Below are 17477 nucleotides of genomic sequence, written 5' to 3' on the forward strand. Positions count from 1 at the left end.
TCCCTCCGAAGCTGTATTTCCAGAGGAGTAAGCTCTGGCTTTTAATGCAGTCTCTGTGGAAAAAACCAGCAATGAGCGTATCCGCAGCCACAAGTGAACACAGCTGAGCTTCAGGTGGTCACCATAGTATGTGATGTACCCATGGAAGCTGCTAAGGGGTCAGCAGTTCAGCTGTATTATCTGTGCAGCAAGGAGCATACATAGTAAAAAAGAAAAAGCTGTAACTATGCATTTGCACCTGAAGTGGAGGCATACACAAGTAGGTGCTAAAGGAAATCAGTCTGTCCTTCTCACTAGCCACCCTGCATCCTCAGAAATGCCATAAACCTCTGCACGGCCGGAATACTGTCTCAAAATACTTGAGACAGTATTTTCCACACTTCCCTATTCATGTAGCTAACTCTTATAGTACATGTTATAAGGGAGTTTCTCCATTGTCCAAAATTATTCAACTGGTTTTGGTTCAACTATTTTCAGGTTTCACTGAAGATGTACAACATAGCTCTGACTGAGGGTTTGATACTCCAGAGAGCTACACTGGATGCAGATTTTCTGCACTACATGCAGATTTTCTGCCATGAGTGCTTAGTGAGAAACACATGATTATAATGTCTCAGTAGTGCCATGTGGTTAAGCTAGTGTATTTTGGGGTATGGGAAATGCAGTAAGATACAAACAGCAAGCACCTTATGTTTGTGCAGGATTTTCTTAGCTCATTAAAAGGCTTGTGCAAAGACTTGAACTAAAAAAAATGTCAGAAAGTTTAAGCTGTGTGATGAACTTGCCCAGTAAAACTTCCAGAGTCTTGGTATTTCTTCAGTATTTTAAATAACAGAGAATACATACATTTGGTGTTCTTAATGTTTTACATTTCAGATGTGTCCTATGAAAAACCTACCGAAAGAAACAAATATTTCTTTTGATGAAATATTCCACGTTTCATTCCCAAGGAAGGAAAACAGACATGCACACAAGAACATCTTAGATATTTGGTGGGTCCCTTGAAACACCAGCGTTGATCTCAGCTGATAGAAACCTTCACTGTCTTGCGAGTCTTCTTGTTCAACAGAAATTCCTTGGGGAAAGAAAAAAAGAAAATGAAAAGCTGCAAAAGCCTCTAATTACACTCCAAACTATAAATCAGAGCTGTGCAAAATATTGGTACTGAAAAGCAAGCTCATATGGCTGCAGGTTTCTTTGCTGAGACACTGTCAAAGATTTAGCAAGAACAGTGTGGTTACACCAAGCCATCATTGCCATGACTGGCAATTCCAGGGGGATGTGGCCACAGCTGTTCCTTTTGAGGAGGCCTGATACCCTTCCCTTAACCCAGATAGACACCTACAGGTTCCCCATGGCAGGAGCAGGTGAGCATCCATCGGTTTTCTTGGGAATCTCTTCTGCAGCTGCCCCATTGTCCTACTGACAGGTTGCATTACCTCCAGGCTGCTCCGTCAAGCTCTCTCTGTCCATGTACCACACGAGGCTTGGCTTTGGAAATGCCTTCCTCACGATGCAGCTCACGTTAGGCTATGGAGCAGTAAAAGCCAGTTGTTAGCCTCAGTCACTTTTCACCTGGCTGCCAGCTTCCAAACTCCCTCACAGACAGAGCGTATTTACCCACCATCCCACTCGGGAAAGAAGCACTTGCTTCCTCTCTATTGTTCTACTTCCTTCTCTCCCTCCCACCCCCTGTTTTTCTGGTTTCAGACACCACTGAATGAGAGCCCAGAGGCAACCCCATCACCCTGGGCCAGGTGTGGGGTGATGGGGCTTCCAACACCCTTCAGTCCTGTGCTGTGGCTGGAGAGATGCAGGGTAACCCCAGACCCTCCTGTTCCTCGCCCAGCATCTCAGTGACAAACACCCACATGGAGAAACACAGCAAGCCAGCAGAAGTCAATCATTCAGTATGAAGACTGAAACTACCTGGCTGAAACTGTTTCCTTGCCATGGTAAATAACCTCTGAATGTGTAATGCAATTGCTTTTCTCTCTTATTTTCTTTATTCCCTTATTTTTCAGGCACTTTACATTGATAATATTTTTACAAATGCTTCCTATGAAGAAATACAAGTCTGACATTCCACCTTAAGCCCTGCAAGAAAGGGCGGAAAAGAGAAGGAAAGGAGTTGGTGTGTGTTTGGAGGTGAAGAATGGACAGAGGCTCTTGGAAGAGTTTCCATTGCCTGGTCCTGTTATTGCAGCACTGCTTGCTTGCTCGATAGGACAGTGTAGACAAAAGTCTGCAGTGTCCAACACTACACCTGGAAATAGGTCACCAGGAAAATTTTGTATAACCAACTGCCTCATGGCTTGTCTGAAGCAGGTGGATATGGCTGATAAAAGGTTCTGCCTACCCACAAGCATTTTCCAAGGAAAACTTTCCAAATTAATTGGGATCCTCACAGATCAAAGGCTTTAACCTGGATGGATGCAAGAGGAAGCAAAGTGCCATACCTACTAGCCAGAGTGGCTTGCTAGTCAATCATATGGGCCACAAACACATTTTATACCAAGTGTGGCCAGTGCGGTACAGCAGACCTTCAGGTTTTGCCATTATCAAGCATGTGGTAAAACAGAGCGCCCAAACCACATGTGTAACTGCTTAGCTCTAAATAGAGGCCCCAGAGCCAGTCATTCCATCAGCATCTGCTTGCTCCAGCTGTGTTCTGCTTGCAGCACAACACATTACACCTGACATGATCATCACCTTTACGTACACACGAGCACCACTCCCACAGCACCTGCTTCTCCCTGTCCCAGCAGGGCTGTGTGTTAGATAGGGGTTGCCGCTGCCTGGACACTTGGAGCAGTATCCCAGGTAGAGGGTGACCTTTTTCCAGGAGGGATTTTAAGCAGTGTGGAGAGGGCAGCTCGAGGCTGCCAGGTGGTTGCTGTCAGATGGGAAGGGAAAAGGAGCATCACATCCTCCTGCAATATCATCAGCTCCTCATAGCCTCTCGATCCTGCCCTGGAGCCTTCACACAAGTAACACAAACCCACATTTTGCCCACACACTAGGGAAGCCCTTAGCTAGTTCCAGTTTGTCCTCACTGAAGCAGCTCACTGCTGTGGGGATGGGAGTCGCCCAGAAGAAAGGGCATGAATGGCTCATATTAGCTCATTGACTCGCTCATCGCCCTGTGAGCTTGGTTTGTTTGGAGGTCCCTGATTCAGCTTGGCTTGCCTGGCCCTGCTGGGGTGGCACAGTGATGGTCACAGGCATTACTCTTCCCACCAAAATCACTCACCTTCTCTGAAGTGCCAGCTGTGCCCTCCTGCAGGCCAACAGAGATCTCGGGGTAGGCTGAAAGCAAACAAAATTGTATTAGTAAAGTGGATAACAGGTCACAGTAAGAGCTTCTAATAAGGCTTAACAGCCTTGTTTCATAAAAAGAGTGGAAATTAAATCCTACATCCACCCACACATCTAGCAAGATAAAAGCTTGCACAGCTCCGATTTGAGGTTGAGGAAATGGTTTACAAGCACATAACAGCAGCTACTACCACAAGATCTTTGATGTATTTCTCTGTCTACCTAAACTACTCTTGGGTGGCTTGGCTGGAGAAACGAGCTGAAACCGTCCTGTAGTCATGGCTTTGGCAGCAGAGCCACCTTTCAAGGGCCAGCTGAAATAAAACACTTCCAAATTGTTCATTCCTCTGGGTGTTTGCCAGAGTCATCTGTGAAGGTTTTAGCCATCCCCAAAAATATTGATTGGTATACCAATGGCTATCCACATGCCATTGGCTGGGCAGACGTGTGGCAGTGTCAGACTACAGATGCTTCTTGCCTTGCTGGGAAGCCCAGAGCTCACCTTCACATCAGAGCAGCAGGTCTCTGATGACCACATCCACTACAAATGGAAAAGGTGTTTTCTTTTGTTTTCACAGCATTTGGTTCTAGGCACAGCTGACTGTCCAGATAAAAGTTATCAGGTACATTAAGCCTCTCTAAGTTGGCATTTCTAAATTAGCTATTGCAATCGCTGGTTTGCAGTGATATTAACTGACTTGTTAAGTAAGGACTGTTGAAACTGTGCTAATATATAGTAAATCTCAAAAGTCTTGGATAAATTGCACTTCTGGCACTTTCTGAGCCTTAAAACTGGACTTGAAACAAGTGCAGCCCCTGGATTACTTAGGAGATCCAGGCTAAACCTCACTTTAATCTTTATCATTAAGGTAATTTTTTTCCTTTTTTTTTCCCCTAACCCTGAAATTACCTTTTTTTTTTTTTTTTTTTTTTTCCCCCTTCCCCTTCTGGTTTGTTTTCTTTCGTTTGGTTGCTTTATTTTGGTGGTTTCTTCTTATCAGAAAATAAATGTTTTAAGATTATATCCTTGTTTCTGCCTTGCCAAAACTGTACAGATGGTAGTGGGGCTGGTAAAAAACAACGATACTTTTTCAGCTGTAAGAAAATGTCTGGTACACTGGATCTTCTAGTCTCAGCTAAAAGTTGGCTGGGAGACTAAATAAAATCTAGTCTAGTGCCTGCTGTTTCTTTTGGTTTTTTGGTGAGAACAGGCATCACTGAATCATAGAATACTAGGTTGGAAGGGACTTCAAGAATCATCTGGTCCAACCTTTCTAGGCAAAACATGACCTAGACTAGATGTCCCAGCACCCTGTCCAGCTGAATCTTAAAAGTATCCAAACGCAGGGTACACCACCACTTCCCTGGGGAGATTATTCCAATGGCTGATTGTTCTCACTGTGAAGAATTTTCTTCTTGTGTCCAGTCAAAATCTCCTGAGGAGTAACTTGTGCCCATTATCCCTTGTCTTTTCCATGTGACTCCTTGTAAAAAGGGAGTCTCCATCTTTGCTGTAGTCACCATTTAAATACCAGAACATGGTGATAAGGTCTTCTCTGAGCCTTCTTTCCTCTAGGCTGAACAAACCCAGTTCTCTCAGCCTTTCCTCACACACCAGGCTTCCTAGTCCTCTGATCATCTTTGTGCCCTTCTCTGGACCCTCTCCAGCCTGTCCACATCTTTTTTGTATAGCCGGGACCAAAACTGAACATAGTATTCCAGGTGTTGCCTGACAAGCTCTGAGTGGTATGCTTTTCCACATCTCTACTGGATGCTGCTCTCTGCTTTCTTGGAAGACGTTTGCTGGGTAACTGTTCTGGCAGGCAGCTCTCAAGCGCAGCTCTGAATGATCTAATAGATCTTTTCCGTTTAACATCTCAGCCCCTGTTAACAGTTTGACATTCATTTGTCTTGCTGGGATATTTACCAACGTTTTGGGTCTAGCAGAAATTCAATATTTAGTGCAGCAGTTTCTGCTGCTGAGCTCTTACAAAAAGGAGAAATCAATATTTGGCAAAGTTAGATGTGAAAAGAGCACACATTTTCTCAAAAACTTATATTTAAAAGAACTCTGTTCTAGGAAAGAAATATTTTAAAGCATTTCAGTCCAGAAGTGCCCTCTTAAAAAAAGCTTTCTTGATTGAATGTCTGTTTTCAATCAACCTATCAAGTCTCTCAACTTCATTGAGAGACTTGTTCATGCCTTCCCCATCCTCTACTGCCCAGCTCTCAGACATACTCAGGCCACCTCAAGCATCTGTGGGGAAGCACCACTTCCACTTCTCAGACTTGGGCTGTGTTTAGCCCTTCAGCTTTTCCAGTCAGAGGAATCCTTCACAAGGAGCTTTCCCCAGGTGACAGACCTTCCCTGTCCTCCTCCCGCCTATTGCAGCACCCTGGTGCACTAGCTGCCTGCCCTCCCTGCCCTGCTTTCATGCCACCCACCCCATGTGGTTCAATTGCACGAGTCTGGGTGATGGGGTTGTTGGCTTGCTGAGATGAGAAAATCTCCCCAGATTTCAGTTGGCCTTTGTTCTCTAGCTGCATCCTTGCTAATGGCAAGGATGACAGATGTAACCAATATAATGTGCTGTTGACATTGTATATGCTTACTATTGTGCTTAGGATCCTGCCTTGGCCATTTGAGCCTCCATATAACCCTGCTTTTGGGACACTTGTGAAAAAGGCTGAGGCACAGCACCCCAGTCCAAAGCCAGCCAGCACTTACTGGGAGCATCGGAGGCTATTCACCACCAAGGGCAACAGTCTCTTTCTCCTGTTTGCCTCTCTCCACTGTCGTACTACTATCCTGATCTGAGTGCATGCATAGACAACCATATGTGACACAGTAATTCAGAGAATAAGCCAAATAAAGCAACCTCTTAGAGTAACAGATACCAAGATAACAGCAACCCAAGGCAAAAACATCAGTAGAGACAGAGGGGAGAGAGAGTTCAAGTATGCTCGTATTCTTGAACAATTACCCAGGTAATACTGTATCTATTGGACAAATGCTGATTTTCAAAAGTAAGACCCACCTCTGAATCATGCAAACGCAAGAGGAAATTTCAGATCATTAACTTCTATTTTTATTTCTCTTGCGTCAGTGACCAACAGCTCCCAGACACAGGTTTTGCTGGGTTTTTTTTCTCTTGCTGCTCCCCACTGACTGTTGACAGGCCCCCTGTTTAACACCCATTCATTTTTGGGGCATTGGATATATTTTTTCCAGACCCGCTGCTCAAAAAGCAGTAAATACATTTTTTTTTTCAGTGGGCAGCATTTTTCTGATTCAGTTGTACCTCAGCAATTGTAGAGTAGTTCCTAAGGCACTAGAAAGGGATTAGAGCAAGAAACTAAAGATGGGGAAATCTTCCATCATGAAATGCCAGCCCACACTTTTTGTGGTACATGTGGCCTGCCATTCCTGAGCAGTTTGAGACCCCCAGGCAGGACCTCACTTTCAGAACCAGAGCCTTTGGCAGCAGCTGAATACCACATGCCTTCAAGGATGTGGCACTGCAACAACAGTAGTTCCAAAACACTTTACCTGTTTACTAAATTTTGGCCATGATTTCCTAACACATGCAGCATGGTCATTTTGTCGCTGGTGCATTGAGGTCTTGATGACCAAGGTGCTTACCTGTAACCCACAAAGTGCCAACATAAGCTTACACATTGGGGTGAGATCGTGGCAGTGTGCATGCCAGTGGTGTTGATATATATGCAATGGATCTACTATTTCTGATGCCAGAATTTAGAGGAATGACCTCAAATTCTTCCTAAGAATCATGGGGCTATTTCTTAACATTTTAACTCATTGCAGCTGAAAAAAATTAATGTAAATATTTATACATAAAAAAACCCCAAACCAAACCACCCAGCATATTTCAGAAGCTACTGCTTTCAGAACCAGACAGGAGCGTTACCTGTCCAAGTGCAAGTAAATGAGCAGCTGGCATAAACCCCTGTCCTGGGTTCGGCTGTAACAGTCATTTTTCTCCTTCTTAGTAGCTGGTGCAGTGCTGTGTTTTTGACTTTAGTCTGAGAACAACTCTGATAACACCCCGATGTTTTTAGTTGTTGCTAAGTAATATTTACTCCAACCAAGGACTTTCTCAGTCTCATGCTCTGCCAGGGAGGAGGGGTAGTTGGGAGGAAGCAGAGACAGAACACCTGACCCAAACTAGCCAAAGGAGTATTCCATACCACAGCACATCATGCCCATATAAACTGGGGGGAGTCACCTGGAAGGCCGAGACTGCTGCTCGGGTCAGGATGGGTATAGGTCGATGGGTGGTGAACAACTGTATTCTCTCCCCTTGTTATTTCCCTTATCATTATTATCATTGGTGGTGGCAGTAGTGGTTTTGTATTGTACCTTAGTTACTGGACTGTTCTTATCTCAATCCGTGGGAGTTACATTCTTTCGATTCCCCTCCAGACCTCTCTGGGAGCAGGGAGGGGAAGAAGGTGAGGGGAGTGAATGAGCAGCTGCATGGTTCTGAGTTACCGGCTGGGCTTAAACCGCGACAACCCCTTACCAAATACTCTCACGGTGGTGCTGCTCTTCTGGACTCTCTCTGGATGGGACACCACGTGGCAGGAAAACACCCTGCCATCATCTGTTATTTTGGTGGGGAAAATCTTCAGAGCATTATTCAAGCCCAGGTGGACTCTTTGCCCGTAGAGCATGCTGCTGTTCCTGTACACTGCAGGACAGGAGGGCTCCTTGGTTACAAGTTCCTCTTTCCTGCCATTTTCCTCCTGGAAAACAAGCAACCCACACAACATGTGAAGACCAGACCCCCCCCCCTTCCCTACCTGGGAAATATTTTTGTAGATCAGCTCTATTCCCACTATGAAAATCTTCCCTCACACCCCTAGCATTGCATAGTAGTAAGTGGACATTTGCAACATCTATTTTTTTCCAAATACGTTCTCTCCCAGAAGTTCCAAATCAATAGTGGTCATCATCTTACCAATAACTATGGAGTAAATAGCTGTGTCTTGTGAGTCCTGATCTCTGTAGCCTGCAGAGAGGGCATCAGAGCTGCTTTCTTGCTGCAGCAATCGAAGGTATGCTGAACATCCCATACATAGTAAATATGACTGAAATTCCAAGAAAATACTTGGTTTTTTAGATTTTAAATAGTGACAACCTGATAACAATAGCTAAAAGTTGTCTCCTCTTAATGCCTATGTGGCAGCCACCCTTAGATATAGGTGCAGCCTACACATCCTGGACATCTGTGCCTCAGTACATATTTGCAAGCTGTACTCTGAATGACTCATGGTGACCCACATATATCATTGTGCTTACCTTTGGTTTTTTTTCCCCTTCCTCTGCTACTTTGTAGAGTGAACTAGTAACACTAAAAAGTAGCAAGGGCAAGGATGAATAGATAATGAGCCAGGACAAAAGACTGAAAAACCTAAAACATTTGAAAGTCACCTTTAAGAAAACCCTCAACAGTTACAGCACCTCAGTGACAATAAATAGAAATTAACAGGGTCAAGCTCAAGGGCACTGGTGGCTGATACTTGTCTCTATATACTGACATTAATGCTAAAATGTTACATTAAAACATGCATGCAACTATTTATCTGGAAAGTGGGATGCAGTACAAAAATATAACGAGCTTTATACCTCACAGCAAACTGTTTAAAATAGTTTTTATGTGGTTAGCTAGATAACCGGGTTCGCATGTGTTGGCGTGCATCTGTGATGCAGAGGTTAACCAAAACATTACAGTCGACATCTTTTTTTTTTCCCTTTCTATTTCAAAGCTGCTTGATATCTCACTACTCTACACAGTAACTGGGTATTTTTTGGAGATACCAAAGCTTCACTACAGCAAAAATCCCTGAGAAATCCAACATAAGGAATATTTTAGTTCTGTTACATTTGCTAAGTCCTTTGGCACTTTTCATGGACCTGTTCTACACGCATTACTGAAAAACTAAAAGCAATCAATCAAGATGGAATTTTGCCTCTTTGTTTCTTTAGCAGCTATTGTTTGTGGTGTCTATGTTGCAAACCCATGTTTATACTTTTCCCCTTTATTATCTCAGTCTAACATGACCAATACCTTTTGTCTGGCGGATTCTGCAGGACACAGTAAAGTCTAACATTTCTGTTTCAATCTGCAAAAATACCCTGTAGTTCTTTCTGAAGTTTATACCTGAAAGGAAGAATACTTACCACTAGCCATTTCAAAGGATAATTGGACAAATTTTCTGAGGCTGTTTCCTTGAGGCATGGAATTTCTAAAGTCTGGTTTAACCACACTTCCTTCACGTAATGCTGTTCCTCTTTTATCATTGCAACAACAACAAAAAAGCCCAAGAAGGAAAATCAGAAATGTGATATTCATTGTGCATTAAAAAACAATATTGACTTGTCTACTGTTCAAGGAACAGACACTTTTTTGATTAGAAGAGAATTGTAATTTCCAACCATTACCCACAGACACATTTGCTGAGTGAAAGCTCTGCATCTGATTCTAGATGCAGTTTCATGACTCTAATTCATGACTTTACCTGAATTTTTGGGCAATTCATGAAAACCTGTGCTTAAATGCATGATCAAGATGTCTCATTTTGGAGCTGAGAACAATTTGAAGCTTCAATTTTTCTCTTACATTTTTTTTTTTTTCCTGTGGCGATAAACCTTCACATCAATTTTGTGCACCTGTATTTCCTTTTCTCTGAAAACCTTCTTTCACAAAGCAAGGTGTTCAGCATGTCAGGCAGGTTGAGATTATCCCTGTTTTTTCAGGGTAAGTGCTGCTTTTGTTATTCTCCAACCTGCCCATTATCAGGAGCAGAGAACTTGCCACTCTTTCCTTTGTCATCAGTTCTAAAAAGCATTTCAATATCTCCTACCCTACCCACTCCCAGTCCAGGGCTCAAGTCTGCCTTTGGAAGAGTCAGAGTGATGCACCAAACAGAGCACAGCTGTGGTCCAAGCATCGGGTCTGCATGTGTGTGTGCATTTAAACAGGAAGAGCAGCGGTGATGGCCAGGAGATGCTATGAGTGCCTTGTTAACACTGATCCCTCTGACCATTAGCCTGGCCGAAGATGGTCACACGGTGCAGCCTGCCATGCTGCCATCACTGGGCTGCCCAGACCTGCCTTCCCTCTCCCTCTAGGCAGGCACCAGCACACACTACTGGGAAACTCCTGAACTTTGCTCCCCTGGCAGCTCTAGTTGTATGTTGAGATAAAATAGATATGTATTTTATCTATCTTTTTTATCTTGAGGGGAGGGAGAATATCTAACAGGTCCGGGCTGTTGTTTGGCAGTGGGGACTTTCTGGTGACTGTAACTTCCTGTATACCTGGCACCCAAGCAGAGAGTGACACTGTCAGCACACAGCCTGTGCCACAGGGACACAAAGAAAGACAGCACCCAGAGTGGTGCCCAGGAGACCCAGGCTCAGAAGCAGCTTCTCTCCGCTTCCCACCAGAGCCAAGCAGCTGAGGAGCTAGCACAGCGGGACACAGCATGCACAAGCACTAAAGGGGCTGGATAGTGCAGAAAGGAAAGTGAAAGGGCAAAGGAAGCAAATCTATAGCTTCCCAGGAAGAAAACAGCACAGGAGACTTTGCTGGGACAAGCTACTGTGCAAATGTGCCACGCAGCATGCAAGCATGAAGATGGGTAGTCGTTCCAAGAGTTCAGCCTGCAAACAGCCTCAGCCTGTTCTCACAGTCCCAACTGCTGTTTCCCATCTTTGATTCCCATCTCCATTAACAGCCTGTTGGCTAAGGTCCTCCTTCTTTGTCAGTCATGTAGGCCTGCTGCTCTGTGAGCCTTGCAGTATCTACAAGTTGAATCCATCTGGTTTCACTTCGCTTTGATGTAGTCGGGAGCTGTACTTCATTAATGAGTAGTACCCTTCTCCACCCAACTTGTAGGCTGGATTAAGATCATTCGCCTTTTTTTGAGTTGAAGTGGTTTATTGCAAAAGATCTGGTTACCTTAAAATACAAATCTGCAAGATATATGTTGCAAACTGATGTCTCTTAGTTCTCTCTAAGCAAGCAGTTACTAGTAGCACAGCTTTCTACATCATGTAGTTACTGAAAAAAGCCACAATGATGTCTATATGAACAAGAACTGCCCACATTTAACATGTAGACGACAACAACAACATTGAACGTGCCAGTATCAACCAAGAGCACCAGCAAGACAAAAGGAGCAATGCCTAATTAGCACTATTCCTGTATTAAGGAAGAGACAGAGAAAAATTGCATGAAGAGGAGAAGTTTCATGTGGTTACCAGCACTATTTATACCTCATCACTTTCTGCTCAATCCAGCTTCTTTGCCCTGTGAAGCTCAAGAAAATTCCCAAAGGGGAGCCAACCGTAGCATACCCCTGTATGTCAGGTAAAGTGGCAGCTTCATCCCTGACGCAGTTATCCGGCATGTATTGTATCTCTATGGGTGGCACAGACATGCTGGCACTACTTTTGCCTTTATAAGTATATCGGAGCTGAAGGGTGCTGCTGGGTTGCCCCTGAGGTTTGCCTCCAGGATAACAGCACCAAAGCGCTTTGAGCCACTGCCATGCAGGTGCCATCAGGGAGCAAGGGCTTGGGCCGAATGTCTCCGTGTATGAGGCTGGCTTGCACAGGACCTCCTCCTGCTGCAGTATGAATGCGACCCAGCATGGGGACCAATGTCCCTCCTGCCACCAGTCTGGCCTCATGATACAGGCCGAAGAGGTGGTGGGAGCACTGCTGCTCTCTGCTACCCGCAACATCACCTGCACCCGCCCTGCTCCTAACCTTTGAATGTGTGCTGTATCTACAGCCCTGGGCACAAGCAGAGTGAGCATGTTGGCCTTGCAGATCTTACCTGAAACCATGCCAGGATTTAGTTTAATCCTTCTCGGCTTGTTAACAGAAACCTGGGTCAGGAAGAGGTTTCTGGGGGTCATCAAATCCAGTCCCCCATGTGCACAACAGCAAGCTTGCCCAACATCCCTGCCCAGCTCCATCTTCACAGCAGTTTGGACTTTTGCCCTCACTGCTGGCATTAAACAGCTGTTCCCAAATTGCTGCACTAATGGTTGCCACTCTTGTTTAATTTGTAGTCAAATCCACTCACATCCTATTTAAACCCATTTGTTCCTTTGCCAGGATAATTTAAATATCCTTCCTGGAGTTCACACTCTCCCCTGAGGCTCACTTACCAAGAGCAGTCATGCTGCCTTCCAGCTTCCTTTTGGCTGACAGAAGCAGCCACGTCTCTGTTCCTGTGATTGTCCTAAGCAATTCCCCACTTTGCTCCAGTTTGGTTTTCACTGTGGGACACATCCCTCCATTGAGCTAACACCTAGCACACCCAGCAGATGCCAGCTCTCAGCCTCAACCAGACAAGGCTGTTTTCTCTTTCTGGTGCTCAGTGCTGTATGCTCATAGCAGCAGCACAGCATAGTTTGGAGATCCAGCATCCTCGATCCTGCCATATCCTGAGCCACTCATCCAGCTGTCTCTGCAACATGTTTCTCCAAATGAAAATATGGAAACTGTCCATCTCACCACCTTTTTTGCCTTCCTATTTAAATTTTTATTCCTCCATATAAATCAGGTTTCCTAATAATGAGCTGTATAACCATAGTTAGAGTGCCTGATATATAGGAAACTCTGTAGGCAGTGGCATTCAGTGGCATCAGTGCAAACTTCAAAGAAGTCACCATCAAAGACTAAGAAATGTTAATCTATCCTGATAATCCCTTAATCCCTTACTCCCACCCTATGTTACAAAAAACCCAACATCTCATTCGTAATCACTTACCTTCTGCCTTGACAATAAGTTGGATTCTTGCAGCCTTTGTTCCATAAGGGTAAGTAGCAAAACTGCACTCGTACTGCCCGCTAAGAGAAATGGTAACGTTTTTCAGATGCAGAGCCCACTGACTGCATTCAGACTTGGCATTTAGATCACGGGAACACAAAACCTCTGTCTTATCCCAGCTGCAGCACTTCCTCATGCTGAAGGACACCGAAAAGTTGTAAGAAGCCTCAGGAAAGGTGAAGTAATGGGTGCCATAAACTGGGTGATAGACAGCTATTCTGGTAAGCTGCATGTCATCAGTCTTGGACCACTGCGTCTGTATGATGAAGGTGGTGTGTGGTTTTGGGAAGCTGCATACCAGGGTCACATCAGTACCTGGCAAAGCATGGACCACTTCAGTTTCTGTAACGACATCTTCAGGCTGGCCTTAAAAGAAAATGGGACAATTTTCAATGCAAGTAATGTTTAAACAAAGCTTTTTCCTAAGCCATCTTCGACATGATTTGGTGCCTTAGCCACAGCCAACCATGCAGACCCTGCAGCTGTAGCAGCAGGCTTTCCACTTGTTTTACAGCAGATCTCCACCAGTACAGACTTCAGAGAGAGAACCGGGAAAGTAAACATGCACTTGTCTGGAAGAGGGCAGGGAGCTCCTGTCACGCTCACAGGAGAGAAATGGGAGCTCTGAGTCCCTCTGTGAAAATGGAAATCTTTCATGTGATATAAATAAAGCAGAAGCTGGGCCCAGTTATGCCCCAGCAATTTTTGCAAGGACAAATGAGTTGTCCCTGCTGGCTAATTCTGCCCTGCACCATTCCTCCTGTCCATTGCCATTGCCTTCACTGCTTTGACAGAGAAACCTGTTCTTCTACCTCTATGTTATTAAATAGCTCCAGCATGGCCTAAACAAGTGTCTGTTTCAGTGTCAGAGTGAGCTACCCTCATATGTATGGTTTCTTCCTCAATTAATTTCATAAAACATGTTGGCAGTCCTTAGTGTGCCATATAAAGGAGTAAAGAATGGGTGAAAAGAAGGGGCTTTCAACAGAAGCCTATACTACTCAGTTTTGCTGCTGCTGCTGTAGTAAAATTGATTTCTCTCCCTTTCTCCCTCCTATGAACAAGAGGCTCACAGTCCCCAGATCCCTGTATGGAGAGCACTGACAAACTCTAGGAGACGAAGAATTTATGGATGGGGGAGTTGTAGTAATCAGACAACCAACCATAGCCACAGTGCTTTTTTCAAAAGGGCATGTGTGTCCCCCCAGAAAAAATGTCCTTGTGTAGATGTTCTTAGGTACAGACTTGTTACCCCCTGTATCCATTGGATTTTATCCTCCCCGTGTATCAAAACACCAAAAATTTGCTTTGGGCACATGCCCCACAGTCCCACCAGCTATGTTTCTGACTCCCTGTGGCAGCAAGTACACACTGCTCATCTTCCTTACATGAAAAAAGTGGGTACCAATTTTTTTGCCTGCAGGTGGCCTGGTGCACCCCATGCTCCGCCAGGAGTGAGACAGGGGACCGGCGCACCCGCAGCTCTGGTTTGACAGGAAAGAAGAACAAGGGCAGAGTCCCACATGCCTGCAGAGCTGGCTGAGATTTGGTACCTAAGCACTGAAGGGTGACATGAACACGTAGAGACTAGGCGCATCGAGAACAAAGCTACTGAATGGCCATGTCCAACATTAATCTCATTTTTTTTGTTGCTGTGCATGCTTGGTTCATCTTTTAATTGACTCCCAAGAGATGGGATGACGTAAAACAGTAAATAAAAATAAGCTTGAGTGACAAGTGCTGTGAGAAAAATTACTGAAAACTATTTCTGTCAGTCCAAGGAGCTTATTATAGAAAATGCTCATTGATTTCACTGCAAGTTTTGCATCAGGAAAAGTTAAGGAAAAGCCATTAACACTCTTGCAATCAGACTAGTCGGCAAGGGACACCTACAAGTTAGCTCTTGTATTCATACTGATGCTGTAACAGGTTAAAAGGCCACGTGAAGAATGCCTACCAAGAATTACTTGAATAATTTATATGAAGATGAAAAAATTACACAGGTAGAAACAACATTTTAGTTTGTGTTGTTTGTTAGTAGCCTAGCACTTCAGATTATTTTAACTGAAACCCATTAATGCAAAAGTGTTTTTAGCTTTTTGTTAGCATCTCAATATAATTAGTCTCATTTTATGCCAACTTTATTTCTCCAAATGCAGTTGCCCATACTTGTGATCCATTTGAAATTATTTTAATACAGTAACTCCCAAACAGTTATATGTCTGATCTCCACAAAGGGCATGATGGGGTCCATTTTCATCTTTGAGTGACTTCAGTGAGGATTTCATCCTCAGAGGAAAAACCCAACAGTTCTGCTTTTCCCTAAATAGTATTGCTTTCCTGCAAGTGCACGTCTTGAGGAATCTAGTTCTTTTTTTTTTTCGTATTTTCTTTCATTTCCTATGAATACACATATTAAATACTTTCTTTTAAAATCCAGTTTGCCACAGTGATGTAGAAAATAGGAAGAGCCTATGCCAGATTTTGAGATGCATCTTACCATAGCAGTCAAACGCATGAACTTTTTCCTTTCTTAATTGGAAAAATGTGTATCCTACAAAATTCTTCTTCCTAGCTGGTAATAAGTACTGCTGCATTCAGCATGGCCAGTCTGTTGTGAGGGGCGTGTGTGGAGGGAGTTGTGAGCATGAGGCTTTTTCTTGTTTTTCCTCTGATCATTTTGGTTTAAACTTCCTTGGATGGGGATGCAGTTCTCCTCACTCAACTTTTCTGAAAGCTTTACTCCCACTGACAAACTTGTTTCTCTTGTTTCTCAAGCTTTTAACACAGCATGTAGGGCTGGGTGGGGAAGAGGAAGGGAAGGATCTATTTAAGGGGTTGCAGCTCTACAATTTATCCTTGCCTTTAAGTGTTTAAACTCTTCCTCTCTCTGCATACACAGGTATGCGTGTGTATGAGAGAGGTATTTTTTATTTGCTCTTTGAAAGCAGTTTTCCTGTTTGCCCATTGGACATGAGCACATATTGCTCTAAATACAAGTGAGCTCATCTCATTCTGGTGAAAACATGTTATTTTGAATAAACTAATCTGCTAGTCAGTGCAAGCCATTTAGTCCTTACTAGCTGCACATTATAACTAGGGTTACTAGAAAGTTGTCGGGAAACAGAAAATCGTTACTAGCAGCTACAGCTTGCCCTAGTTAGCCATGCTAAGCCCAGCCTGCACATGCCACCCTGCCCCTCGCCACCCTCTGTCATAAGCTGAGTCAAGAGGGCCCGCTGACATGCTTACCTGCAATGCTCGGCACTGACAGCAAACAAAGGAAGGAGAAGAGCCATCTTTTTTCCATCTTCACCCAATGAAGTTTTGGTAAATATGTAGCTCTCTTGGCCAGCTCCTGGCAGTGTCTCTGAAAAGGAAGTCAAAATGGTCTGCCCTGTGCAGACAGGCAGATGTGCATCACAGTCACGCTCATCATTTTAGTGTGACTTCAAAGAAATGCTTCATTAAATGTGAAAACCTCAGTTTCCTGCCGGAGCGATAGAATTAGAATGTCTTGTGAAACCTTGGTGTTGAAAACACTACCTATAATCTAAGCCCATATTGAAGACCTACATTTTTTTTACTTTTCTTTGTCTTTTCAGACAAACTCAGAGTAAGCAGTTTACTGGTTTGCACTCTCTCAAACACTTGTCAGGTGACTAAGGTTGAATGTATGGTACGTAGTGTACAAAAAAGCTGACTTTTCTTTGCCTCCTTCATTTCTTCTACTGTGTTAGTCCAAAATAGTTCAAATATACTATTTCCACATTCTCTGCACTCAGGTTTAAAGTTATGCTGAGTTTAAAAACTCCAACAAAACAACAAAACCAATGCCCCTAAATTTAGAGCTTTCCAGCTTCACCTTATTTATTCTCTTTTTTTTTCTGGAGAAGGAGACCATTAATTATTTTCTGAAGTATGAAAATTACAACACCACACAACATCACTTGGCACGGTTAACCCCTGTGCCTACTCCATTCAGCTGGTAGCTTAGGTATATGGCAGCACCCTCAGGGATGGACTAGTTCCTGCCAGTCCTGTGACCTGTCTTTATTGCAGGTCACGTGTAAATCCTTCCAAACTGTCCTTGAAGCACATTACTTTTCCACGAAGTAGGCATACATCTGTCAGCGATGCATCTCATTGCAGGCAAGTGTTATCCAAATTGGACCTGGTGTTGTGGCTTTCTGAAGAAAGAGTTTTGAGTTCTTGCTTATCACACTTGTTTCCCCAAAACCTAAATTGCAGGGCAGGACGCCTCATTCATATAGCGTGGGTGTACAT

At 44.0% G+C, this 17477-nt stretch overlaps 1 protein-coding gene across 5 annotated transcripts in view; it reads right to left on the reverse strand.

Moving 5' to 3' along the window:
- The window catches only part of CD96 (CD96 molecule), a 72207-nt gene that overhangs the window by 12412 nt on the left and 42318 nt on the right, over positions 1 to 17477 (reverse strand). For all 5 annotated transcript variants that reach the window (XM_030471696.1, XM_030471697.1, XM_030471698.1 and 2 more), the window contains 7 exons: positions 16443 to 16560; positions 13131 to 13556; positions 9524 to 9633; positions 7863 to 8085; positions 3254 to 3309; positions 1440 to 1530; positions 899 to 1075 (listed from right to left, as the gene is read on the reverse strand). In XM_030471696.1, coding sequence (XP_030327556.1) covers positions 899 to 1075; positions 1440 to 1530; positions 3254 to 3309; positions 7863 to 8085; positions 9524 to 9633; positions 13131 to 13556; positions 16443 to 16500 — 1141 coding nt within the window. In that variant the 5' untranslated portion in view covers positions 16501 to 16560. The remainder of the gene's footprint in view (positions 1 to 898; positions 1076 to 1439; positions 1531 to 3253; positions 3310 to 7862; positions 8086 to 9523; positions 9634 to 13130; positions 13557 to 16442; positions 16561 to 17477) is intronic.

The sequence above is a fragment of the Strigops habroptila genome, chromosome 2 (genome assembly GCF_004027225.2).
Source record: "Strigops habroptila isolate Jane chromosome 2, bStrHab1.2.pri, whole genome shotgun sequence".
Lineage (NCBI taxonomy): Eukaryota > Metazoa > Chordata > Aves > Psittaciformes > Psittacidae > Strigops > Strigops habroptila.